A 26,395-nucleotide genomic window follows, 5' to 3' on the forward strand; every position below is an offset into this window, starting at 1 on the left:
CATTAAGACTGCAGTGTGCGTCACTTCCTCTGTAAACAAGCCAAGTCGAAGCCTACTGCCCTCCTGTGGGCAACCCCAGCACTAAATAAAATCACAGACACAAAACTACAAGTTATTTCAAGTTAATATTTTTATTCTGTACAAGTGAAATGGAAATTGTGAAAACAAAACTAAAGGAAACCAAGAAATCTTTCTCACAAAGCACATGTTCACGTGCCAACACACGGGTGTAACTAGTAACATTAATCATGGCTGCATCCCATTCAGGTGTACTGGTGCATGGCTTACTTTGGAGCCTAAAGTGAACTGAGTCATTATTAGCCTTAATAGTTACACCTGTGCTTTTCCTGCTATGACAAATATCCAGTGTGCAAACAATTCATCCGTCGCACACTAAAACAGTTTCATGTACAGTAAGTAATTAATGTGAGGTTTCAAGCTTCCACATAAAAATATATTGTGCCATACAGTACAGATCAAAGTGACAGTAGATAATGTTATTGCAATTGTAATGTGCTCTCAAACACAGCTGGACGTAAACCTTTCTCTTGGTGGACATTTGACAAAAGCAAAGGTGTAACTAACACCATTGATAACTGACTGGTTCCAACTAGCTGTGTCAGCAGTGGTGGGATAAAACTAAGTACATTTACTCAAGTACTGCACTTAAATAGCAATTTGAGGTACTTGACTTTTACTTAAATAATTCTTTATGATACTTTATGCTTCCACTTCTCTACATTTTGGAGGCCAATGTTGTACTTTTTACTCCAAAATATAAAGACACTAATAACTGATGTATTAATAACGATTAAACTACTGGGTAGCTGCAACATTAAAGTGATGAACACATTGTTGTATCACTAATTATAATCCTGTAATTTATATTATTCTGACACAGGCCATTCTGCATCATCATCCGTTTTACTTTCAGTACTTTGAATGTATTTTAATGCTTATGTTTTTGTTATTTTATTTATTTTAGATGCAGGATGGAGTACTTCTACCACTACTACTATTCTTTTACTCAAAGCAAAAGATTTGGGTACTTCTTTGACCACTGTGTGTCAGTAAAGACAGCATACACACTAGCATGTAGCACTGGAGCACCTGAAAAGAATGCAGTCATAATTTGTGCTAAATTGTCAATAGCATAAGGCCTGTTGTCAAAATGAACCTGATATGATCTGGACAGTGACTGCGTCTGCAGAACTTCAGTGTTATAAACATTAAGACAACAAAATATTGTTTATGTAACTTGGATAAATGGCCGCAAAGTAATGCAAAACAATTATGTGAAGATGTAGAATCCCTGCAAACAATATAATTAATAAATAAAAACATAAAAAAAGGGGCGGCGAACAAAGTTACCACAACATGTAAGTGTCCCATATGAGTCAGTTTCTCTATATATTGGGGGGGGGGTGGGAGCTGGACCTTTAAGTTAATTTGAATAGACCTAACTTATGCTAACACAAGTGCTGTAGTTGTTTACAAATCATGACATTAGACCACTAGCAGTAACACTTGGTGTCATTTGGTCTCCTGGTCAGTTAAAATTTTATCAGCCCATATGTGAACATTTATGATATTGCTGACAAGCTACTGAAAGCAACAGTGTTACACTTGCGCTTTCTACACAAAGTCTGACAAGAAACGCAATACAAAGCTATACGTTGACTTAATTAGCAGCTAAAGCTAAGTGATATAATGTTTTTGTGATGTGACGGGGTTTTTTTTTTTTCCAAGTCATGGAAAATAAAAAGAAATTAAAGGAATGACACTTTTTCTGAGCACGTTGAAAATATATGGAAGCAAATAAGAGACATAGGTAACTGAACTTTAACAGATGCTGAATACTTTATGGTGAAAAAAAAATCTGCATGCTCAAACTCAACTGGTGAAATTCAAATCTAAAGATTCAAGTTAAAAAAATTAAAATAGCAACATCTCGGATACCAAGCATATAGGCAATCGAGCCTGAATGTTTTGACCAATTGGATTTGACTGATGTTTTATTTAAATTTTTTTCAATCAAAATTTTTAGTTCTAAATTTTATCCATCAAATTTATAAAACCTGACTCTATTTTTTGAAATTATGGAACTTGAATTTTTGGATCTTAATTTGTAAACATTGGGAAATTAAAAAAATAAAAATATATATCATCATAATTAAAAAAAAAAAAAAAAAAAAGTAAATTTTGAACAAATTAATTCAGATAAATGGTTTTTAGGGTAAAATATTTCAATGCTCTCAATTCAGTGGTGTTTAAATTGCCATATTAGGTATTCAGTAGCTGTTAAAATTTAAATATTTGCCTCTTATTTGCTTCCTATGAATGTAAGTTTTACTTGAACGGACACAATGGCTCTGTGTTATTATTGTGGTAAACGAGATAAAAACAAAATCTAACAGATAAAACACATATAACCAACAATATATGCTTGTTTCCTCTAATCATCCGTCAGTCAGTCTTCTTGTTCAAGTATGACTCCTTGTTTCTTTCAGTGAAAGTTGCCTGAGATAATACCATTATACAGTACGGACAGCTGGAGCTTCATCAGCCGAGCAAAGCTGCAATACACCAATAATTCTTACTGAAAGCTTCGAGCTAAAATTACACAACACTGCTACGTGGGCAAATTAAGTTACGTCTAACTCTGGAAATTTCCTCCCCTAAACATCCAATACTTGTGATAGAGACTAGACATAAAGGTTGAGATGTAATTTCATGTTTGTCGTTTCTTTGTGCAAAACAAATGATTAGATAATTACCGATTAGACACGTAGCAGTGTATCGACGGATTGATTTGACACTATGAAGTACATTTTTTCGTAACTGCTGTTAAAATTGAGGATTAAAACTGAGCCTAGCTCTAGCCAAATCTTCCCAGCTAACTTTTACCAATGATTTATTTACAATATTTAAAGGCAGAGACACTCACTGTGCAAAATCCCAAAAGAAACTTGAAGATTTTAAGGCCCTTCCAGTAAACTGACAGTACGTGAATTCAAACCTCAACGCTTCAGCAACAAAAACACATGACTCAACAATATTTACATGATAATTGAGCAGTTTTCTCTCTCAACATGCAGCTTAAATTGGTGGCCATTGCAGCACACTCCTTTTGAGATTGCAGTGGAATTAATACAACTGGGTGAGAAGGTGCCAAAGCTGACCAACACTTTGACTCCTTTAAAACTGGCTGTAAACTCGAATGGGGAATGGCACAGATGGAAATCTCTGCTGAGCTCTCACTGACGTCGTCAGTAATCGCGCTGACCCAACAGTGAACTCCGTTCGGAACAGGAAGCAGTTTATTAAAGCATCACCTCCCTGGTCTGGAGGATGTCCATGGAGCAGATGAGCGGCGAGGGATGAAGGAGAGTCTCTTCAGGGTTTTCATGGCTGTAAGTGCTTCTGTAACAACGCTCCACGTCCCTGATAGGCTCTCTATTCAGAAGTCCATCCCTTCATCACTCTCGCACCAGTCTGATGGAGCGTCGGTGCCAAAGTAACGATCACCAAAATTACCTTTGGAAACAGAAAAAAGAAGAGAAAAATGAGAAAAAGACAGGATTTCTTTCCCCTCTGTAATGAGTCCTCTCCTTTAGGCTACTTCAGCAAACTATACACGATTCAGGCCTGAAAACTCAGGTGGGTTGCAGAACACAAACCCAGGTTAGGGGACATGACAGGGGTACAACCTCTGCCGAACCATCTGTCTGTTGACTAAACCAACTACTGTTCATCTCCTCTATGTTAGACTGAACAGTTACTGTAAGACTTGTGTACAGTGACCCCCGACACAATAAGCGGTTACGGAAAATGAATGAATGAATAATGAATGAGTATGATTTCAAACCCGATGTGGCTACTTTTCGTTGAGGTTTTCTCATGGTGGGCACAGACACAGATCAAGTTACCATCTATTGCACCATGTTGAGAGTTCATGTTGATAAGTTTCGCTTTTGTTGCTACAGGTGTGGTGAGCAGAGCTGCATTTGTATTTATAATGTTACTAGAATACCTACTACAGTCGATAAAAATATTGGATTTGGATTCATTTTTCTAATACGTTTGTTTGTAATTAGTTATTTGACAGTATAAAAAGGGGGTCTGACGTCATGATTGACAGCTGTGTCTGTCAATCGGCGTTTTCGCGATCAATAGCGCTGCTCGTAATTGAGTTGGATAGGTGTATGGGCAAAAACTTGATACTGCAACTCCACTTCCTGATCACTTCTTCGGAGACTCTCACTCCAAATGATGTTAACAACGCAAGATGGCAGCGCCCGAATGTGGAATGTTTTGGCTTCATTTTTGTACAGGGGGAGGAAGTGGAGACGTGTTTCGCCCCAGACACACATTTCATTTCAGGGCAAAGTCTAGACATTTATGAGATCACGAAAATACTTTTGTAGATCCAACTTGCTGGGAACAAAAATAACGTTTCTATTTTTCCCCCAAAGGTTTGTGTTGGGAGTGCTATCTGACTTAGTCACAGAGTTCAGGTGGTACAGAAAGTGACTGATCAACATCTTAATGGGCCTTTTTTCACTGTAGAGTATTATAACTTGTCAAGTGCAGGTGTTACTGATAACATTATGATGGCTCTGTTCTATTCAAGTGTGCAACTAAGTCGTGGCAGTGTGACAGTGAGCCAGCATGAACAATCGGACCTTGAAACTGAAGCAGCTAAATGAAATTAAGCCATCATTCATTTTGTTATTTGCATCAGTGCTTTTCTGACAGTGACATGTCAAACACTAGATTAGATTACATCAGACTCTAAACCTGTGGCTACACTTTCATTACTAAAGTCAAAGCAGATGTTTTGTTCCTGCTGTGGCATCACTAGATTTTGGAAGGTTCGGCATGTTGAACACATCAAACCCACAGAGAACAGCAATGTGATTCAGCGTTGATTTGGCATTTAATATCTCACCATCTGATAGATCTATAAATCACCTTTACTTACTGTCTTTCACTGCCTGCAAATAAAGGTTAAAGATAATTCATAAAGCTTTGCAGTGGCTGGCTCGGCCTTACATAACTGAGCCGCTGAGCTCTTACAGCACTGCAAGGTCAGTTCGGCCCTCTTATTAAGGACTCTGAGACATAAAACCAGAGGTGATGGTGCCTTTACTGTCCTCTGGAAACACCTTACATGTCAGATAAGTCTGCTAAACACTTCAGGCAGCACATTAAGACACAGCTTACACTGTTTGCAACATCAGTAGATTTCCTAGGGTTGTTTATGTGTGTGTGTTTGTTTTTATGAACGTGTTCTTGTATGTAACTATAAAAGTGCCACTTAAAGCGGTGTGAAACTGCTTCTTACAGTACATGCTAAAAATTCAGGTGAAAGTGAAAAAAGAAACCTCACCGATGCCTGGTATGATGTGGAACTGGTCATTGACCTCCTTGTCCACGGCGGTGGTGATGATGCGGACTTTAGGGAAGGCGTAGGCCACTGAGTGGACACCCATCTCTGCCATCAGCAGGGACAACAGGAAGATCTTATCTTCTGCTACATCGTGGTCCTTGGGGCAGAAAATGCACATTAAAGACTATCGAATACATTCAGTATCGCTGGTGGAAGAGACGGATGGATGGATGACACCCATAGAGCTGTGTTGACCTACTAGCAGCACTCTGACAGCCATGAGAGCAGCAGCTCCGGTGGAAACTGTGCTGTCCATCAGGATGACGTAGTCTTCACTGATGTCTTTGGGCAGACGAAGGTAGTGAAGCTACAAGGAAGAGAACAAGACAGTAAATAACATCACATTAAAAATGGACAGGTATTCTGATATTTACTACCTATATCAATCTGCTAGTATCATTAAATCCTGCCAAAAAAAGAGACAAATTTCAAAAATGAATTGCTACATTTGGTCAGTTATATCATGAAGTTTAAGAGGAAAAAAAGCAATCCAAAAGAATCCATATCCTCCTGAGACCCTGTGTCCTCATATGAGGACATCTCATTTTGGGGTTACTGCACCTTAAACGTCACTCTACTTAACTTAGACCTGTTGTCCTCGTTCATGGACACTTTTTTGTCCCATCTCGTGGCCCTGGCAGAGCGCTGAGAAGACAATCAAACTTGACTATTTAGAGGAAGTAAAGGTATTAATAAGGTTTCCGTCCGTTAATCTTTGTAAAAACAAGATGGCAGCCATCTCTGCCAAGTCAGTCTGCAGCTAATCCTGACACAAAAGTGGACAAGGTCCAAAACCTGATCACATTTTATGGTTGAAACATGTTTATTTATGATTAATAATATTTGTACTTTGATATGCAATACAAATGTGACATAGTTTTGCAACAGTAACAAGCTAAGACACTGTTAATTAGGAAGCACTTGTTTGAGGACATTGGGACTTAAATTATCATTGACTATGTTTAGTTTTTTATACTAATCAAGTCCTACTGATCCCAAATAGCTAGGAGAAATTAAAAATGCAAACCAAACAAAAGTTCGGGTCTTAGGAGGATATTGGAAGCCTAAACCCCATAATCCAGATAAAACAAGCATTATGTTTAAAGGTGTTATGTTGAAAACACACAAAGTGGTGAAATGCGGTTAGATGCAATAATTGCATTTTTCTGCAGCCAGTAGTAGTGTCCATGTGTTTCAGGTGGGAAGAAATTCTTTGTAACATAGGTCAACATGTCCCAGGAGTCAAATGACTCTTCTTACTGATTGGCTGCGGGTACTCTCTGGGCAGTTCCCTACTAAAAGTTAAATAACCCCCATTTTTAGTTTGGTCACACTTTGATGCAGAACTGAACGGCCACAGCAGCTTTCCATAGGTATTGCCTGGCAGCTTATCGCAGGCTGCACTTTGCTGCAGATTGGTGGGATTTCAGCTTAACTGTACGTTCACACAAAAAGCTGCCAGAGCTGCAAACGCATCAGGTCTAATTCATTTTCAATGGATAGTGGCGACCAGAGGAGTTTTGAGCTGCAAAAGCGATGAGCGGCAGTGTTCGGCGAATTGAGCTGCAAATGAAAGTTGAAGACTGGTTAACTTTATGCAAATTAGCTATGATGCGTTTGAGCTGCAAATGACCAGGCACCAATTGAAAAGTAGATGTCCATCGCTTGTGTGGAACCCAGAGAACATCCTCGGAAACTTTTAGTTCCTATCACACATTCGTTCCTACTAACAAGCAGTAAGCTGTCAAATGAAGTAGCGCTGGAACCTCTCCCCATGTAGCCGCAGCTCCCGCACCGGCCGATGATATTCCCAGTGCTGTTCACGGCACTGGAGGATATCATGAACCCAGACCCGACGGTGGCTACATCCACGCAGGTACCACACGGCAGCACAAATTACAAGAGTGTCTTCTTCCATGTTGAATCGATACACAAGCGCACGTACTTATACAATATCTTTGTGTTCTGGAACGCTTGTTATTGTTATTCAGTTCGGGTTCAGCCCCCTTGACATGCTGCTGTGTTGTGCTACGGTGTATTCAAGCACTGGAATTTGTTATTTACGTGACAACGCCTGAACGCAACACAGGCTGTGTGTGTTTAATGTTTAATCACAGACCCATTTAGACTTTTTATCCTGTTTTCATTGTCCAAACGTTAAAGTTTCTGTACTCAGGCAAATGCACGAAGTCACATTTCTGTGCTCCAGCCAGTAACCTGCTTTGTGGCTCCTTTAAACTGAGAAGCATAATCGAGCGTTCAGAATTTGACATCATGAGCGACTTGAGCTGTTTTTGCTGCCACTAACATTTTACTAGTGGCGCTGCTAGAGCGAATTCAGCTATTTTGCAGCTCTGGCAGCTTTTGGTGTGAACGTACAGTAACACATCAAAGCTGATGACTGACAAAATTATGGATTTCATTGTGTTGGATGGTCATAGTTTTTTTATTTTGTTTTTGTATTACTTTAATTGTCAGATCTGATTTGCAGAATTCAAAGTCCTGAAATGTTTAATCCTCAGTCAACCATGTAAAGCACTTTGTAACTTTGATTTGAAAAGTGCTATATAAATAAAGTTTACTATTCTTATTTGATGCAGTTGAAACCAGGACTTCTGACTGATCATCTTGAACTTTGCTACTCACTGCCAAACACATTTGTATCTTTGGTAAGGCTTTTCCTTTCTGTGTGTGTACAACAACAAGATGTGACTTAACGACTTAACTCTGAATTCATTATGTAATTTTTCAGTGATGAAGTTTTGTGACACTTTCAAAGCCATCGCCATTCTTATCAAATACCAGCTAAAACTTTGTGAGGCAAACACAACACTGTTGTTGAGACATAACAGAAACAAAGGCTGTAGTGTTTGAGACTCACATACCTCTGGTTCACCTGTGTCATGGTTTGTCTGGATGAGGATCTTTCCCAGCCTGATGTCTTTGCACACAGCCATCAGAGCCTGCTCCATCGTCTCTCCTGCTCTCAGAATGGAAACGCCTGTGATCTATAAGAAACATAGATTTTAATGTTCTGGGGATGTTAACTTGGGTGCGCAGCTTATCTGGAGCTGAGAAGCAGGACAAAGTGATGACCTTTGAAGACCCAACATATCTGCATGATGAGCACCACCTGCCTAAATACATCTAACATTCTGCTGGCAGCTCAAGGCCACCAGTGTCCTCACATACATTGCTAAATGCTACATTTGGTTTCTCATAGATCCTACCAAATTTTCTTCTAACTCTGACTGCATCATTTTGATTGTGCAGTGGGGGTGTAACTTTTTTTCCTAGTTTATGACATTTTAAAAAACTAAACCAAATAGCAATACAATTCAATTTTCTGGCTGTGTAGAAACTGTAAACCGCTTCACATCTAAAACTTGTTTGTTTTGTTTCCCCATTTAAGTTTTCTTGCTCTCCCTCTTTCAGCCACTGGTTTTTTCACTACGGGCCCTGACACACCAATACCATGGTCGGTAGTGGTCAGTGAGTGTCTGTCGCCCAAGTTTTTGCAGTGTGTCCCGCACCGTTGGCACTAGTTGGCCCCTGCTGAATGTTTTTCATCTGACCCAACATGTTGAATTCGTGTTGGAGACTGCAGAGACCTTCAGTGAAAGAAATCACTCTGATTGGCTGTTCAGTTCAGCGTACAAACGAAGAACCGGAAGTGAGGAAAGTAAACAAACTGCTAAAGTCAAGAGGGAGTGAAATCAAAACAAACTTGTTATATAAGGTAAGATTATGTTTTAGCCATGGAGCTCTTTAGCAGAAACCGTTCGCAACTGTTTGTGGTATTGTTTGCTATCGCACGGAAAATATAGTTTGTTATTTCAACATCAGACTGTGGTGTTAACGTGCTGAGCAGCTAACTAGTTTCTCGAATCCATCCTGTCATTTTCCGGTTTTCCATTTTGAATGACAAAAACAGAGTAACTCCACTTGCTGGTATGGAGAGTTATTTCCTCCCATGTAGGCACAGAACGTATGTGCTTGTCGGCCATTGACTATAGTCTTTGTGGTGTGTTCAAGTGCAAATTTTTGGCTGACACACAGTGACACAACAGTCGTCCTTAGTCGCCACTAGTTTTTTGATGTTGCTTTGGTGTGTCTGGGTCGTGGTAAAGGTGCTGAGAGGCCAAACACTAAACACAGACTTGGTGACCAATAAGATAATTCAACAGTGAACAGAAGCATAAAAGCAGACTCACTCTTTTACCGCTCAGCCTCTTGCCATTATAGATGCCTCCCTGAGGCGTTTCCACAGATACTGGCTGGAGAGGGAGGAAAACGAGGAAGAGGAAACAACAAGGAAAGGGACAAATGAAAACCATTTTGTCTGAAAAATCACATTTCACTTTAATAATTACACCAGTTAAGTTGTAGGTGACACCAAGATTCAGCGCAACCAACTTCGAGCAATTTTAACAGTAGAGAATAGATACTTTGCTATATTTATATTCCAACACCATTCAACCTTAAAACGGAAGCAGCAGGTCAGTTAATCTTCACATTTCCACACAAAAACAAAAGACTTACCTTGAGGGGCAGGAAGGAGAGGGCATGCTCTATCAGAAGCCTCATTAATCTCTTGGAGTAGAAGATAAACTCGTCTCGGTTAGTCTCCTTGTTCCTACATAAACACGCAGAGGTCAGGAGCAAAGAGGATGAAAAAGATTTGTAAGTAAATGGTAAAAGTTTGACCCATACAGGGAGTGAAAGTCGGGATATCTCGACCGCTGCTGCTTTGATTTCAACCATTCTTGTCTTGCAAGTCCCCCAACTTTATGTACAATGGATGGTTAAACAGTCATTGCTTGTGAGATGTGAGTGTGTATTCTGACCTGATGATGGTGTGCATGCCGCGGACCTGTGGCGTACTCTCCATCACACTGAGGGTTTTGGGTAAGGGCTGACCCTGGTGAGCCGAGGCCAAAGCCGATCTGTTTAAATCAAACAGAGGCAGTGTAACTGACATGTAGGAATGATAAAGTAACATACTGCAGCAGCAGACAAGGACGTCCCTCCAGCCTTAGCTTTTCTCAATCAGATAATATCCCGCTCTATCTTTTCAGTGAAAGCTTTTTAATTTAGAACGAGGGCCATCCCAAGTACCATTTTTTGGGCTCCGGTAGAAAGAAAAATCTATCTTTTAGTTTAACAAAAGACATTCAATTTTAAGGATTATCTTCATATTTAACCCATCCTATACACTAGGAGCAGTGGGCAGCTGCAGTGCAGCGCCCAAGACCAAACCAAAACAAATGCTGGCTACATAGCAGATGTTTACAATATGTTGTTAAACTGCACAGGGCCTGGTTTCACAAAGATTAAAGACTTACTTAATTTCATCAGCTTTAACCATCTTAATCAGCACTAACTGACTCATTGCTTGTTCTCCAACACTGTCATAAACATAAATTGCCTAAAGTATTCTTGTGTTTTGTGCCACCAACTGTTATAATATAAACAAAGATGTAATTTTGGGGAATACAACTAAGTCAGTCTTTATTTCTAACTAGCATAAGAGCAAAAGTAAGACTGGTTTATGTGTGTAGATCACTCCAACGAGCTGCATGGTATCGTTGTGCAACCAGGCCTCCAGTTTTAGACAAGCTGCTATGATCTAAAAGCAACATGTTCGGTCTCCATAAACATATCTGCATGCATATGTATGTGGAATTTGTAGGCAACAATACAAGATTTTGGTTTCGGAAGCATTCTAGTCTCTAAACTGTCTGTTTGGGGAGCAAAAGATGCGATTTCCCGAAATGCAATCTCGGAACCTATCGGCTATTGTCTGATGATGGTTTAGATGTTTGTTCGCTTTTTTCTATTCAATTATATTATTTTATTTTTGCAATAAAGTGGTTACAGAACAAGAAGAGACAGGTACAGGGACACATAGATAGCCAAAAGAGATTATATAAAATAGAAACAAGTCAAACAATAAAAACAAATATAGCAAAAGTTGAACAAAAGAAACGGAAAAAGGAGGTCTAACATAGACAGTAAAGGCAGATGAATGTGTGTAGGTGTTTGTTTTGTGTGTGATCTGGATGACGTGGTGTGTTTTTTTCTAATTTATCTGTATTCATATGTAGAGATTCACCAAAATGTTGTCTGGACCTTTATCAAGTTGTGAACTGAACCGTACACAATGACCAATGTTCACAAAAGGAAGTCTTGACCTGAACATCTACTGGCCACACCGGATCTCCTCAAATTTTGGTTGTTGCCCCCAAAGGCTTTATTGTCATCATCACACGACAGCCAAAGAGTTCAGAGATTGCTGGAAAGGTAGCTGGTTATTTTGTACTGTTATTGATTTTGGAAGCAAGGCTATTGCAGTGTGTGCGATCATGTTAAGCCAACGAATGCAACACAAGAAATGCAATCCTGAAAATAAGCAAATGCTGCAAAAACACTTTAAGCACACATGCTTACAAAGTTAAAAAGCGAAGAAGCAAGCTGAAAAATCTATTTCTGCTGCTACCTACAGCTGCATGCCCTGTCCTAAAGAAATACAGCATGCATCTGATGCTTCTGTTGTGACACCCAGGATTGCCAATGAGTTTAATGCTTTCCAGCCAAAACAACTTTAGCGTGTCATGAAAGGCATCAAAGAGGACAAACAAGCATGTTGGCTTTTCTATGGTGAAGGCGTTCGCTCAGTTCAATATGCACAGCTGATTTTAAGTTAAAAGGCCAGAGTGCATAAAAAACTGCTTTCAAAACTACGGCACTAAAAGAGGATGCACAAGGCGAGCCTCACATATCCCAGCGGAGCTTCCTCTGAAGAAGGTGACAGAGATTCATTTGATAAGATTTAGAGATGAGAAGTGGAAGCGGGGGGAAGAGACAGAAAAAACACAGGAAGAAAAATACACAAAATGACAAGAAGAGACAAAAATATAAAGGAGAAGAGAAGAGAAAGATCAGTGTTAGAGTAGTGAAAACAGCTCCACTACATCACGGCTCTGCAACACTGAACAAATACCTTCTAGTTCTGGGCTGAGGAGCAGCGATTCAATTTGTCTTATAAGCGGGTTCATTTTAGGTGACTCAATTCATTCACACTCCAAGCAGGCTACTTTAGAAGGCTAAAATACAGATCAGTCACCCTTTATTACCGGGGCACGTAGATACACTACTGAGAGCAGCCTTTGTTCCTGCGCATTAACAACCCGACCTGAGCACTGATCCTTTTATGTGAACTCAGGTTTTTAACCATTAGTGTGTTTTAAAACCACTTGGCTTCTTTTTCAGAGCGCCAGTGAGGTTTTTTTCAACATATTGTACATTTACCCAATAACGTCAACACCCGTGAGCATTTCATTCAGGTGTTAAAATGCTTTTCTGCCCAACAGAGCGTCGAAAAATGCACTAGTGGATCTTTGGTGTGCTGCTTCAACACAGGGTGGACTACAGCTGTAATTTTTAAAAGGCAAATGGTACCTGTATCAAATCATATCTTCTTGACATCAGGGCAAAACAGGATGTAAAAAGTCCCACTTTCCCCGTGTGAATTCGCATGAGCTTTGTTGTGTGGTCGTGAGAACATGGCCTGTGGAGCTTTTGAAGACGTAGATTTAACCAATTATTTTGGCTACTTAGGAGGCAGCGGACATGTCAACTCAGAAAGTTGATTTGGTGACGACACTAGCAAACTTACATTATTTTAGTCGCCAGCCACGGAATTTTAGCTCTCTTTTGGTCTCCACCAATTCCTTAGGAAAATATCTGTCTCTTTAATTTAGATATCTGTAGTAACAGAACAAAAGCTTGTAGGCAGAGGTAATCAATGCAATCCATATTGCTACTACTGTATACTTCCTGTGTGCAGTGTGCAACATCCTCAGTTGATGACATCCCTGATTAAAATGGTTCCTCTCAAAACTGGTGGAAATACAGGCTGGCTCACTAGATAGAATCATGAACATAACTGGATCAAAACCCAGAGCTAATGTGGTGCAATGTTTTCCTGATATACATGTTGGATGATATTTTCGTCTCATCAATAAACGGCCAATGGTAGACAGACGATGCGTTTTCACAATGAGATCCGGTACTTCCACTGTAATGTGCCAATCACAGAGGGAGGAATCCATCGAAGAACAAACAGAGATGATCAATATCTGCAGAATGAAAGGCTTTCTGGGCAAAAAAAGCAATGCGCTTGCAAAAGTTATCCAGAAAGAATGACTGATTGATTTGCTCATCAGAAAAAAAAAGAAAAAAAAAAGACAAAACAAGACAATTATTCATTCTATTCAAAATAGAAAATAGAATGAAAGCAGGAAGGGGAGGGAAGGAGAGGGGGGGAAAGATGTAATAATAAAAAAGCAACAGTCATACCTCACAGTGATCTCACGCTGGAATGGTTACACAGCATTCAGGCAGGCAAGGGGAGTCGTGCACGCACAAGGAGACACACACGTGTGTGTACATACAGTGAGACACAAGAAGAAAAAAAAAAGAGATAAGCAACATAAACCCCAAAGCCAAACATTTAAAGCACAAAAAATGTTTGTTAAAGTGTAGTACCAATGACCTCCTTACAAAACATTAAGCATGTTGAGCTGTGAGCTAAGTGCTAACATCAGCATGCTAACAAGCTCACAAGACAATGCTAACATGCTGATGTTAGCAGGTGTAATATTTACTTTGTTCACCATCTTAGTTAAAGTTAAGTTGAGGCTGATGGAAATGTCATTAGTTTAGGAGTAATTGGTCATTAACTAATGTATTGGAACAGTCAAAATTTTGACCTGTCGCTGACAGATGAAGGGATCACAGATGAAATTACCATTCAGTCTGAGTGTGAACATGAATGTCTGCACAAAATGTGCTAGGGCTGGGCAACATGGAGAAAATCAAAGGTCAAAATATTTCTGAACAAATATTGTGGGTAAAGTCAAATAATAGAACAGCTAGAACAGTCTGGTAAGTTCAGAAAATTACATCACTTCTCTGTAATGCAGCCTTTAAAACCAGTAAAAGACAACTCTTACAGTATTACGATATCCAGAATCTAAGACAATATCTTTGTGGATGGTGCTCTATGAAGAATACGACAGTATCATGCAAACCTTACCCATGTTTCATCCTGCAGGTGTTGTAAATGTAAATGAGTGTGAAAGATGTCAAAAATGTCAAAGGAAGGACAAATCATGGTTTGGAACTGGTCCAGAAGTGGATGGCTGACACTACAGTGAGTTGAGGAAAGATGGAGGACAGCTCTCCTGGCTTCATGCGGTCATTAGTATCTAGTATCAGGGCCAGATCAGGGAATAAAAGGGGATAATGAGACAAGAGAACTCTTGACATAAATTCTGAATGACAAGGTTGACTGAAAAATTGAATCTTTAGTGTCGTTTTCTCCAACCAAATGGCTGACTCTAATTTTCACTTGCAGACAACAGCAGGAAAGCCTGACCACCATTTAGCTTGTTCAACCAGCAGAGGGGGGAAATGGTCAGAGACAACATGAGGTTTAACCAAGTGCTCAGACTCCTTTGACCAGATCTGAGGCTGCATTCTTCTCATGAGGTAAAACAATCAAGATTGTGCATACTACCATAAAAGGGTAAAACAACCTTTTCTATCCTCTTCAACTGAACCTGCTCTCTCCACCAGTTCAACAGTAACAGGCAGTGGTAGTAAGAGAAGGGCAAAGAGGTTGTCAAATTTATTCCAGGGACATAATAAACTTGACGCAAACACCTGACTCAATGCCGGTCAGAGGTGGAAATAAACAACATATATTTTCTAATGTATCACGGTTCTGAGTAGTATCAGGATACCACAGCGAAAATGAGGCAGATGTGCCTTTTGTCATTTATAAAAAGATAAATCACTTTTCTATAATACATCAATGATATTTCAATGGAATAAATTACTTACTGACTTATTCATACTTCAAAAACAGCATCAATAAGTGATTAACATAGGGGGGATCAAAATAAAATAAATAAATAAAATAAAAATCAACCAGCCACCCTCCTCCCCTGACAGTCCCTTCATAAGTAACGAACAGTCCCTAAAGTGCGGTGAGGTTTGTGGACACAAAGAGAGAAATGTGAACGGCTCGTTTCTCCTCTGATACGCCACATGTTCAGGTACTTTTGGGCAGTCATGACAGCAAGTCATTCACCTGGAGCCGGACTTCTTCGTCGTCGGTAAGCCGTTATAATGCGCCGCCGTATTTGACAGGAATACGTATTTGACCCCCGTTCAACCCACAACCGGCGGGATTCGCCTTTTAGTTTCTGCTGCTGGTTGAAATTTGTACTCACACAGCGTGCTGAATGATTTATTTTGCCCACACAAAACTATTTTTAGTCGCAAATGCGAGTGCGGTGACGGAGTAAAATATCGCCACACTGCTGACATTTTACTCCGTCCGTCACCATCCCTAAATAGGAGCCTTCCCCCACTACACACTAAAACTGTGTCATTGTGGCAACATTTTGGATTTGAAGCAGACGAAAGAGGTGAGCCCAAAAAACAGATGAGGCAACGTGTAAGTACTGCAGCAAAAAGGCCATGGCAAAATAGATGTGCATTACCACCACCGAGTGGACTGGAGTTGCTACACTCTCATTCATGGGCTCTCTTAAAGCTCATTTAAACTCCCTTTACACATGAAAATAGATACGTTCATTTCAAACATTGTGACTGTCACACTAGAGGGCAGAGTCAAAATTTTCTGACAATAGCAACCATGGCGAAGGTGTAGGAGGTTTGTACCTTTTAATAAAGGCAGCATTGTAGACGGCAGTGATCTGTAAGACCAGTAAAATACATCGCACCATGGGGACAGAGAATTCTTTTCACTATATCCCCGATTGGTTTCGTTGCGCCATTTGTAAAACGTCATTTCCATGAGCCTTCAGAAAAGGTGCACAAATATGGATGAAATAAATGCAGTAAGGACAGAGGGCTCTGTGTGTGTCCGTATACATATCTAATGTTGAACATAAAGGAGCCATTGGTCTTATTATGTTCCACCCGGGGGCAGCTGCTGAGTTGAGTGTGACACCTCGTGGTAAAATTGTTTGGCTTAATATCAAACTGGTTTGAAAACATTTACTCTGGCCCAACCCTAGTAGACTTTCTTTTACATTTAGAAATTTGTCAGTTATACTTGTATGATGTGATCAGGAAATGAGTAGTTTATTACACTCGTTATAAATTTGAGACATTGAAGGACAAGCAAACCAACAGACTGACCCTCAAAGCACCACAGGCCATGTTCACACTATCTCACAGCTTCACGCACTCTTCAAACAGCCATTGTTCTTTCTTACTTAAGTTAAAGTGGCTGTTTTGAGGCCGGATGGTGGGCTTTCTAAACCTTTGGAAACTTGAGCTCTTTAGAAGACACTTCTGATCTATGGCATCTAAAAAACTGCAGCCAAATGTGTAGCAGCGGTTATTATTTTGATCATTCTGAAGCCCATTAGCTGTGTTATTGAGGAAATGGCTGTTTAAACTGCTCTTCCCTCATAGCAGCTGCAACTGCAGATTATAGAAAAGACACAGTAATAACGGCTATCAGCACAGCATGCAGTCGAGGCAGCACTTTTTCTACAAAAAAACCCTCACAGACTGAACAAAGACTTTCAATCTATAAGGGTGGAAATAACCAAGATAACCCAAATGTTCAGCTGAATCAGTATAATTCTGTTCAGGGCCCAACAAACAACAAAAAGAAACTGTTGAGGAATCTTTACCTTCTCCAGCTGACTGTGAACATGCTGAACAATCAAATCCAGTGCTACAAAGTTTTCTCCACCTGCAAATAAGTTTAAGACACAAAGGACAAGAATTTAACGCTAAAGCTTAACCAAACCTACCAAATAAAGTAGCACAAGTATCAAGGAACATTTAACGGTTGGACATATTGAAAAGTAATTATTAAACCAAATTTCCACTGACCTCTGGGCACCACAATGTCAGCAGACTGCACAGTGGGCTCGATGTACTGCTCGAACGCTGGCTTTACAAACTTATTGTACTGTTTGATGATGCCACTGATGTCCCGCCCACGCTGTGAGATGTCCCTCTTCAGCCTCCGTATCAGGCGGATGTCAGAATCTGTGTCCACAAACACCTTCATGTCCAGCAGCTGGCAGATCAAAAGGGAAAGGAGAGACATCAGTCTAATTAATATGTGATTTATTTTTTCTACTGCATTTCTATGTCTTACACAGAATTACTGTGATTTTCCTGTTTCCCAGAATGCACTGAGTGCCAGCATAAAGGATATACTGTAGTGGTGCAAACACATGTAGAGTCTAATGTAAAGGAATACAATGGATCTAAAATAATGCTAAATCTGTACAATGTTTTACAATGTTCCCCCCTTTTGTTTTCAATCCAAAGTTTTAGAAATTGAACCATGACCAACCACAGAGGTGGCAAATTAAATACTTGACATACTGTATCTCTACGTAGGGAGTGGGTCTTCGTTAATGGAGATCGCCATGTTGCGTGCTGTTTCTGAAATAACCCAGAATGGACAAACCAAAAATTGGCTCCTTTATTAGTTTTGGAAAAGAAGAGACCCTTGTGGATACTTCGGCTTTCAGTGAAAACCTTCTAAACGTCTGGATCTTATTGTAGAAAAAAGGTGACCACACATCAGCATGTGTTGGACAAACACTCGCAGTGACATGCCAAACTGTGTCCAAAATACCAGGCTTTGTAGAGTGAAACTGCGGAACCTCCCGAACAATGAACACTGAAGTAAATCTTGCCAGAAGTTTTAGCTTGTTGCAATCTGCAATTCACCGCTAGACACAACCAAATCCTCCTAAATCTTACACACTTCACCTTTAGAAATACACATAATTAAGGTGGGGCCACATCCAAGATGGCGACGGAGGAATTATCGAACTTGAGGCTACAAAACTAGTCCAAACCAGTGAGTGACATCAGGGTACCTTCGTCCATCAATTTAAATAGTTTGTTTAAATAGTTTTGTTTTGGCCAACCAACTATTCAAAACCCAAAGATATTGAGTGTACAACCGTAGAAAACTAGCCAATGTTCAGACTGAGAAGCTCAGCCAGAGGATTATAAAAGTATTGGCAGTTAATTTTCTGCTGATTAACTGACTAATTGTTTCAGCACCGAACCCAAGTATAAAAAGTATGTGGTTTGTACAAACAGTATAAGGAGGGAGGAACAAGTGGCAGACTGAAAACTGTGCCGGCTTCATCTTTTAGTTTTGTCAAAATGCCACAGCCTGCTTTGCTGCACACTGAAAGTCACAGTGGAAAAACAATTTTGAGTTGCCTCCGTGATTTGACATTTTTATAGCTGAAATGTGACGTCGGGTCGGGACATGTCGAGGAAGTCAAAAGCATAAAAAACTGAGAAGACATCAGTTATCATTGTCACTTTAAAGAGAAAGTCAGCTCCATTAAACCGAACCTCAACTCAGCAAAACCAGGAAAAATCAATGAGCCAGTATCACAACAGAAGCGAAACAACAAAAAAGACAACAGCCTTGCTCACCAGAAGAGCTATTGATGACAACCGAAATAAAAAGAAGTTTGTGAGTGATTTAGACGAGGAGGACAGTAGGGGTCCAGGAATAACTCAGTTGTACAACAAGCCGGTGGCTTCTGTCTGCTGTAAATCTGACAAACCGACCAACCAAAAGACGGCATGTTGCTGGATAAGCACGGCTGTCAGCCTATAGGGGGAATGACGAGTGGATGGTTCCCAAAGGTTAGAGAGCATGGCTGTGGCTGTAGATCATTTTCTAACCTGCTCCAACAGGAAGGCAATCTGTTTCTTTATGCTGCAACGGTGAAACTGAAGACATAGCTTTCATTAAAGTTATAGATGAAGCTCTTTTTATACAAACATTTTTCATCTGTTTCTTTATTTGACAAGAATTTTTAAGCAATCTAGTTATCAAAGAATACAACAAACGTTTTCAAATATACCAGTGGGTCCCTGTGTTTGTTGATACCAGCAATAAAGACAACCTTACAAAAGCTTTAGCCCCATCCGTTTCCTGTCTGAAAAAAAAAATGTCTTTGAGTTAATTGCAACAGTTTACTTTACTTGTACATCATTTCCAAATCATTTCCTTGAAAGTTTCCTATAAAATTATGTGGTACTTATTATAAAGCAAATATAGACGGCAGGTAACCTAAATATCAAATGTGAATTTTGTCAACAGGTTTAAAGTGAGCTGTTCTTTTGAAGAAATTCCCATTTACACTAGTGTCAAATAAGTTTTTTCTAGGAAACTATCACTACTACTTTAATTTTTACCCACTGCCTGTGCACACATACCTGGTAAATATGATATGATTATATTACATAACATTTCCAAACAGTATGAATTAATCAGAATCACCTAAACACACCATTAACAGACTGTGTTGTGAATTAGATTGTGAGATGCAAAGTGTTTCATCTAGATTAATTTAGAGAGGCATTTTACCTGCATTTTTTAATAAATGAGATGAGGCTTTGCTGGTTATCTTCAGAAATGAGGATGCGGTTTTGGGAAGAAGTCATTTTAATAGACTTTTACAGTGATGTTGTTACCAAAATACATCTTTATGTCTGTGTGCATGGCCTACATTAAACCAAAAAAGAGACCCAAACAAATGTTATTCATGTTTGTAGTATGCTGTAGTGCGTGATATGTAAAATATCAGATTGTTAATTTAAATAAGAGAACATTTATACAAGCGATATCAGATAACAGACAGGAATACCGTCCTTTTGGCTCCACGGGGAAACTCAGCAACTGCCCATCTGACTTAATGCAGAAGTCTGTGGTATAGGTTGGCAGTCTGAAAAGCATCCGAAGCACTCTGACGGTCGGTAAAAAACCTTTACTAATAAGCTAAATAAATGACCGTGTTTTGACTTAAACGTTCTACATTCTACATCAAGTTAGTTGGGCACTCATTGTTCTTATTGTTATTCAACTACTTGCCCTATCTTTTTTTTTAACACCAACACCTTGTTTCTTAATCCAAAACAGTACTCCCTATTTGTTTTTCTTTACATATCTACTATTGGCTGGCATTATGGGAAATGTAGGATCCAGTGTTTTAGAAGCTTGACCAATATCAGGCTCTGAAAGTCAGGATATGTTGGCCTCTGCTGACTCAAATTTTGACCTTTTTTTTACACAGTACAATAGTAATTCTTCAGAATACCCCTTTAAATGCTTGTACATAAATCAATCTACTTCAAGACACTGATGCAAAAATCCTGTAAATCCAATTTTGCCTGAAGTGGGACTACTTGCATGAGATAGATGGACTGCCTGCAATAGCGTGATAACAACAGAAGATATTACAGGGATGGGCCATTTTGGTATTAATAGTGTTATAAAATCTGCAATGGATAACAAATTTCTTATCTTCTATTTGTACATATATTATATACATATATCGTCATATCACCCAATCCAAGCAGTATGTGTGTCTGTGCAGAGCTTCTCAGTTTCTCAAACCAGACCTCTACATTAGCATATCAGATTTGCAGCTATAATTGACTTCAATTACAAGAACGGACACAAAAGACGATTAATCACTGTGGACAACGGCTGTTATTAACTGAATCAGAGGGTAATCAACTACACAGCCTGGTCTCAAGGGAGGCTGCGTACCTTATCACCACGCTCCAGCTCACACACACAGAATTAATTTCCTCCTCATAAACCAGGTCTCCTCTTCACACGCACACAAACATGGGTGTAAATCCCAGCTGAATATTTTGCTTTTTAGTATAGCTGTTATTACCAATAGTGTAAAAATAAAATAAATAATACATAAAAACCCACAACACATAATACCCACAGAACTATAAAATGTTATTACTCATTTAATACTAGTAAAGAACTCCTCGTATTAAATTGTGATTAACTAAAAATTGAATGGATTTTCAATACTCAAATAAAATGTCATCTTATGTGGACATCTCTGTAGTCATGATTCGAGAGGAAAGCTGACTGATTGGTATTTGATATTTAATAAAAAAGCCAATACCAGCCTCAATCCTCCGTGTCACCACTGCACATATGAAATATTTCACCACTCCGATAAATTAGCTGATTTAATGTCCCAACTCAGAATCAGATGATTTAGTTCACTATTAATCAGCCTGCTGGTCGTCTCTCAGCTGACAGATCCATTAATCAGGTCTGGCACTGAGAACAGAGGGGGAAGAAGACAAGAAAAAATCCAAAATGTTTTGGAAGCACAGCATCCAATAAAACCAGTGTTCGAACTTATTTGAGAAGTCTGCTTGTGTTGTGCATTAATGGCTTAAAGGTGTCTTAAAAAAGTGTCAGACTTGAGGGTCAGCCGTCTGTTGATCAGTGCTGCTACTGTATGTTTTTAATAATGAGGCACTGGAGGTGTGAAAGAGTTCGGGTGTGTATGAGTTAAAAACAATATGACAAGAACAAACAATGAGTGACAACTTCTCTTGTAATATGAGAGAGGCTGTTCTTACCTTCAGCAGCTCCTTGTTTGCAAACGCCAGGATGCCCTCAAAGATGACAACATTGGCCCCGTACACTGTTTTCTGTCAAGAGGAACAAATAAAAGGATGCACATTTTCACACACATATGCATATGTACAGTATGTTGAAACTGTTCATGGCTGCTGTAATCATGTCTCCTGTCCCCGCAGCGAGCATCTGGTGGCTGGACCTTTGGCTATGGTTATTATTTTTTGCACTTTGAGCACTCTTCTTTTTGTGCACCAATGTTCTGAATAAGTTGACTTTTTTTGGCATCGATCTCAGCCTGTGTACCTTTTTTTGTGGCTGTCCAGCCCAGTTGTACTGGTGTGCAGGTATTTCGTCTGCCATCCTTTCACTGACACACAAACACAATCTCAACACATGTTCACGTTCTTCACTGTTATAGGATAAACCTCATTGTGAAGCTGCTTTACTACCAAGGAAAACATGTATGTGTGTGTGTGTGTGTGTGTGTGCGAGTGAGAGAGCGCGAGAGAGATTAATCACTCTCTCAATCAAAGACAAAATGGTGCTGAGTATGTCACAATCCTATTACCTTCCTCTGACCAGCTTCATGCTAAAGTCAATGGACTGGACACTCTGGTATTGATTTCTTTAGAAAGAGAGAGCGAGAGAACCAGAGAGAAGAAACAAAGAGAGAGAGAGAGAGTCCAGGCGAGTTTGTGTGTGAACTGCAGAACGTGAATTCTAAAGAAACAGATGAGTGTTTATCGATTTGTTCATTTCCCTGTTCTTTGCTAAGAGATGATTTACTGGGTCTTTAACATGTTTAAGTGTGTGTGCCTGAGAAAAAGAGAGAGAAAGAAAAAGGTGACCTCCAGTTTTACCAGCGAAGAAGAAGAAGCAAGAAAACTCAGCTGTGACCTCTCCTTCATCCATATAAGTGATAGGAAAACACACACCGTATACAGCCTGGAGCTGGCCAGCCCCTGCAGTCCTCTGCACCCTCGGGACCTGAGGCTTAATTACATTCACCCTGGTACAAAAGGTACATAAAATGATTTCAGACTCACGAGTCGTGATAGGCGATTTTCCCATGTGGTGTTGTGCCTTTCAGCCATGAAATTACATTGCAAAGAAATAGAGAGGAGATGTCAGAGTGCTACACTGCCAGATTGATTCTTTACAATGCTTTCGGGAGGGGATTCGTGCTCTTTGCTTGGGTTAATGTCCTGTACACTAAATCCTTAATAATTAGCTAATTAGCAGGGATCTCAATTGGCATCAGCTCAAATGGCTAATACATCCCTTGGGGTGTTCAGTGATTTGTAACTGCAATGGTAATTCTATCCTGTAAATTACAAAAAAACAGAAAAAGAAAAACTCTAATGCTTTTATTTTGGTGAAGAGAGATTATCCTCTACAAACTCAAGTGAAGTGGGAGGTCCCAGTTCTTTCACCACGACGGCAGCACTGATGATATCACAACAATTCAGATTAGATGATCAATTCTGCTCCAATTCATAAAAAATCAGCTAATAATTACTTTATACATGATTAATGATGCTCTCTAGACCTGTTTTACAGGGTTCCCATTCTTTTCTAGAGATCATTTTCCAGGACATTTTCAAAGATGATCTAGCTGATGGCTGACAGGGATCACGCCATAAACTAATATGTTCCACATAATGGAGGTCTGATAGCCGTTAGCAGCTAACTCAGAAGAGGAACAGCAGCTGAAAATGTCCACAAACTGGGTAAACAATGAGGTCTGGAAGCTCAGCCACCATGTAACAGGGACAGTAAATAATTATTGTTGCCATGTTAATGCCATTGTTATTGTTTAGAAAGTGTGGCAAACACTTATGTCATATGTCACACAAGAGGCTGACGCTGTTGTGTTACATGTCACGCCCATCACACCTCTTTTGCTTCTGCAATGCTGGCATGCTGTGTAAAATCAGACACTAGAGTAGAGTGATGCTGCCATTGTTTGGTTCTGTGTGTATATATGCAAAGGCTGTATAGAAAAGGGACTTCGTAGCAGCCCTATAGCGTGATGTTGGTGTAAAAAGGGCTTTTAACTATGCACATTTTCTTTAATTCTAAAGTTGAACTGTTGGCCACACACGCACTAGAGACTTAAAGTTTCCACATTACACTTGTGCAAGCTGCATTTCAGACCATGATTGGCTTCAAAAGTATCATTTTAATGTCACAAATCACGCTCGTATGTAGACGTGTCAAACTCAGTGATTTAAAGTGAGAACAGACTAACATTCCCACTTCAGCAGCTCAATGTCGAAACAGCCTTTCCATTGTCAAACTCTGCATATACATCATTCTGCCCAGTGAAGGTCAAACATCCAAGAATACATTTCTCAGCAGAAGGGTACTGTAATTCGTCATTATTATGATTGTTAAATTCAGACATTTTAATTTAGACTTCTTACCACAAACACAGTGATTTTTATAACATTTACAAACAAAGTAAAAATAGCAGACCACATAGGCAGTGTACAACTAGAGTTAGGCTTCCTGAAGAAATTCTTATGTGTGACTACTAAAGCAGAAAAGAAAATTCATCAATAAGAAACTAAGAAGTGCTCATGCTGCAGTTTGCAGGGGAAACAAGGGAAACACACTATGTTGACTGCTGAAAGAGTAAGAGGTGAGGGACATTAATAAAGGTGAAGTAACATTGTTTTTATAAGTATTTCTCTTGGTCACAGCTTACACTTACGGTCGTAATTTCAGTCTTAAAAATCCAAATGTTTACAATCTCCTTTTAAGGGAACGACTGACAGTGACTGTTACCACGATGCAAACAAGACATCAAAAAATACTTAAAAATATGTGATGTTTATCTCAGACTCCACCGTCTCCAACACTGATTAAACATGCTAAATTGGCTGAAAAAAGCCAACTTTTACCAACAGTGCGGGACACACTGTAAAAACTAGGGAGACAACCCAACACTGACCGACTGCCGGCATGTTGCGTCAGGACCCTTTGTCCAAACCATAATGACAATCAGCTAATAAATGTCACGTATACTCAGTTGCAACCTTAGCGTAAACAGTGTCAATTAATATGACAAATCCCAACTAAATTTTTTTTAGTAAAACTGTAAGTTGCAAAGACCAACAGTTTCTTACCCATTCTTTGCGTCTGCAGTGAGATGTGAAGTCGTACACCGGGACTTTGATGCTTTTTCCTTTCTTCAGCTTCCTGAGGACAGTGACCAGCAGCTCAAAGTCGAAAGCATCGGGATGGTCAAAGTTATACTCATTTTTGGCCGCCAGCTCCTGTTCTTCTTTATTTAAAACCTGACACACAAACACAACAACAGATCAAAACGCAAAGTTCAGCAGCACCAAGGATATTGATCTTTTCATTTAATCTCTTTCTAGTGATATTCAATATTATAAGGTTGCTGGTCAGTGGGCTGCAAAAGTTTATATCTGCTAAGATGCTGCAAATCCAGCCACAGACATTTTGTTGCATTGGATATCAACTCTCCTTCTCTTTGTATTTGTCTTGTTGCCTTTTACTCTCATGAATCAATGGTGCAAATTCCATGAAAGGATCAGTAAACCACGATTCAAGACACCACATTCTGTATAAAGGTCTCCATCTTTTAAGTGTAAGCAACAATTCTGTAAGCAGCCATTTTTAAGTATATGACATCAGAAATGGACCTAATCCTCACTGTAAAGCATCAGAGTGGAGTTTTCCTTTAAAATAAACCACCCCCACTTATTTTATTCACTAATGTTAAACTGACAAAGACTGCAACAGCTAGAGCCAGTTAATAGAGACATGCAGACATAATGGACTGTAGGACTGTTTGAGTAAAGCAAACAATCGACCTCTGGTCTCAGAGGAGAGGGGGTGTAATTGATATAAACTACTGCGGTCAGTTGGTTATCACTCAGGAGCTTTTACTTATTATGCTGAAATCAGCAGTAATGGCTTTGGGTTAGGAAAAAGAGGGGGTTATTGTTTTGCATTTAAAAGCTAATTAATTATTGTGTAAACACTGGGCCTAACATGCTGAGCAAATTAGCTGAAATGACCGCTAAAACACTATTAATCAAAGTTCTTATTTAGATTTTAAATCACACTGCTGTTAACTGGATTTCGTACCTTGTAGAAGGAGTCCATGGAGAGCAGAACCACCCAGGGAACGTCCAGCGCTTCAATTATCTTATTGGCTACTGTGGTTTTACCTGAAGCACTTCCTCCGCACAGACCTACAGGAGGAAAACACAAAGAACCACAACACGGTTACCAATAAAGACTGGCTGACATACTTAAATTACTGCAAAGTACATTACTGCCAGATTCATTCTTATTTGGCGTTTCACCTTACTATATTTGCGTTTTTTTTCTGCCTCTTCTTTATTTGTCTTATGTGATAGTAAACTGAATATATTTGACCGTTTGTCGGACAATATGTG

At 39.5% G+C, this 26,395-nt stretch overlaps 1 protein-coding gene across 2 annotated transcripts in view; it reads right to left on the reverse strand.

The window, feature by feature from the left end:
* Positions 1–112: 112 nt before the first annotated feature.
* The window catches only part of si:ch211-243j20.2 (uridine-cytidine kinase-like 1), a 35,600-nt gene continuing 9,317 nt past the window's right edge, over positions 113–26,395 (reverse strand). Inside the window, exons 3-15 of one of the 2 annotated variants that reach the window (XM_050058791.1) lie at positions 26,082–26,188; positions 25,091–25,261; positions 21,959–22,030; positions 17,399–17,588; positions 17,194–17,255; positions 13,814–13,830; positions 10,300–10,398; positions 9,995–10,088; positions 9,667–9,729; positions 8,338–8,460; positions 5,652–5,759; positions 5,393–5,549; positions 113–3,537 (exon numbers count right to left, since the gene is read on the reverse strand). In XM_050058791.1, the coding sequence (XP_049914748.1) occupies positions 3,461–3,537; positions 5,393–5,549; positions 5,652–5,759; positions 8,338–8,460; positions 9,667–9,729; positions 9,995–10,088; positions 10,300–10,398; positions 13,814–13,830; positions 17,194–17,255; positions 17,399–17,588; positions 21,959–22,030; positions 25,091–25,261; positions 26,082–26,188 (1,340 nt within the window). In that variant the 3' untranslated portion in view covers positions 113–3,460. Of the gene's footprint in view, positions 3,538–5,392; positions 5,550–5,651; positions 5,760–5,810; positions 6,098–8,337; positions 8,461–9,666; positions 9,730–9,994; positions 10,089–10,299; positions 10,399–13,813; positions 13,831–17,193; positions 17,256–17,398; positions 17,589–21,958; positions 22,031–25,090; positions 25,262–26,081; positions 26,189–26,395 lie in introns of those variants that run through there. The other variant, XM_050058793.1, reaches the window with a different exon arrangement.

The sequence above is a fragment of the Epinephelus moara genome, chromosome 12, assembly GCF_006386435.1.
Source record: "Epinephelus moara isolate mb chromosome 12, YSFRI_EMoa_1.0, whole genome shotgun sequence".
NCBI lineage: Eukaryota > Metazoa > Chordata > Actinopteri > Perciformes > Serranidae > Epinephelus > Epinephelus moara.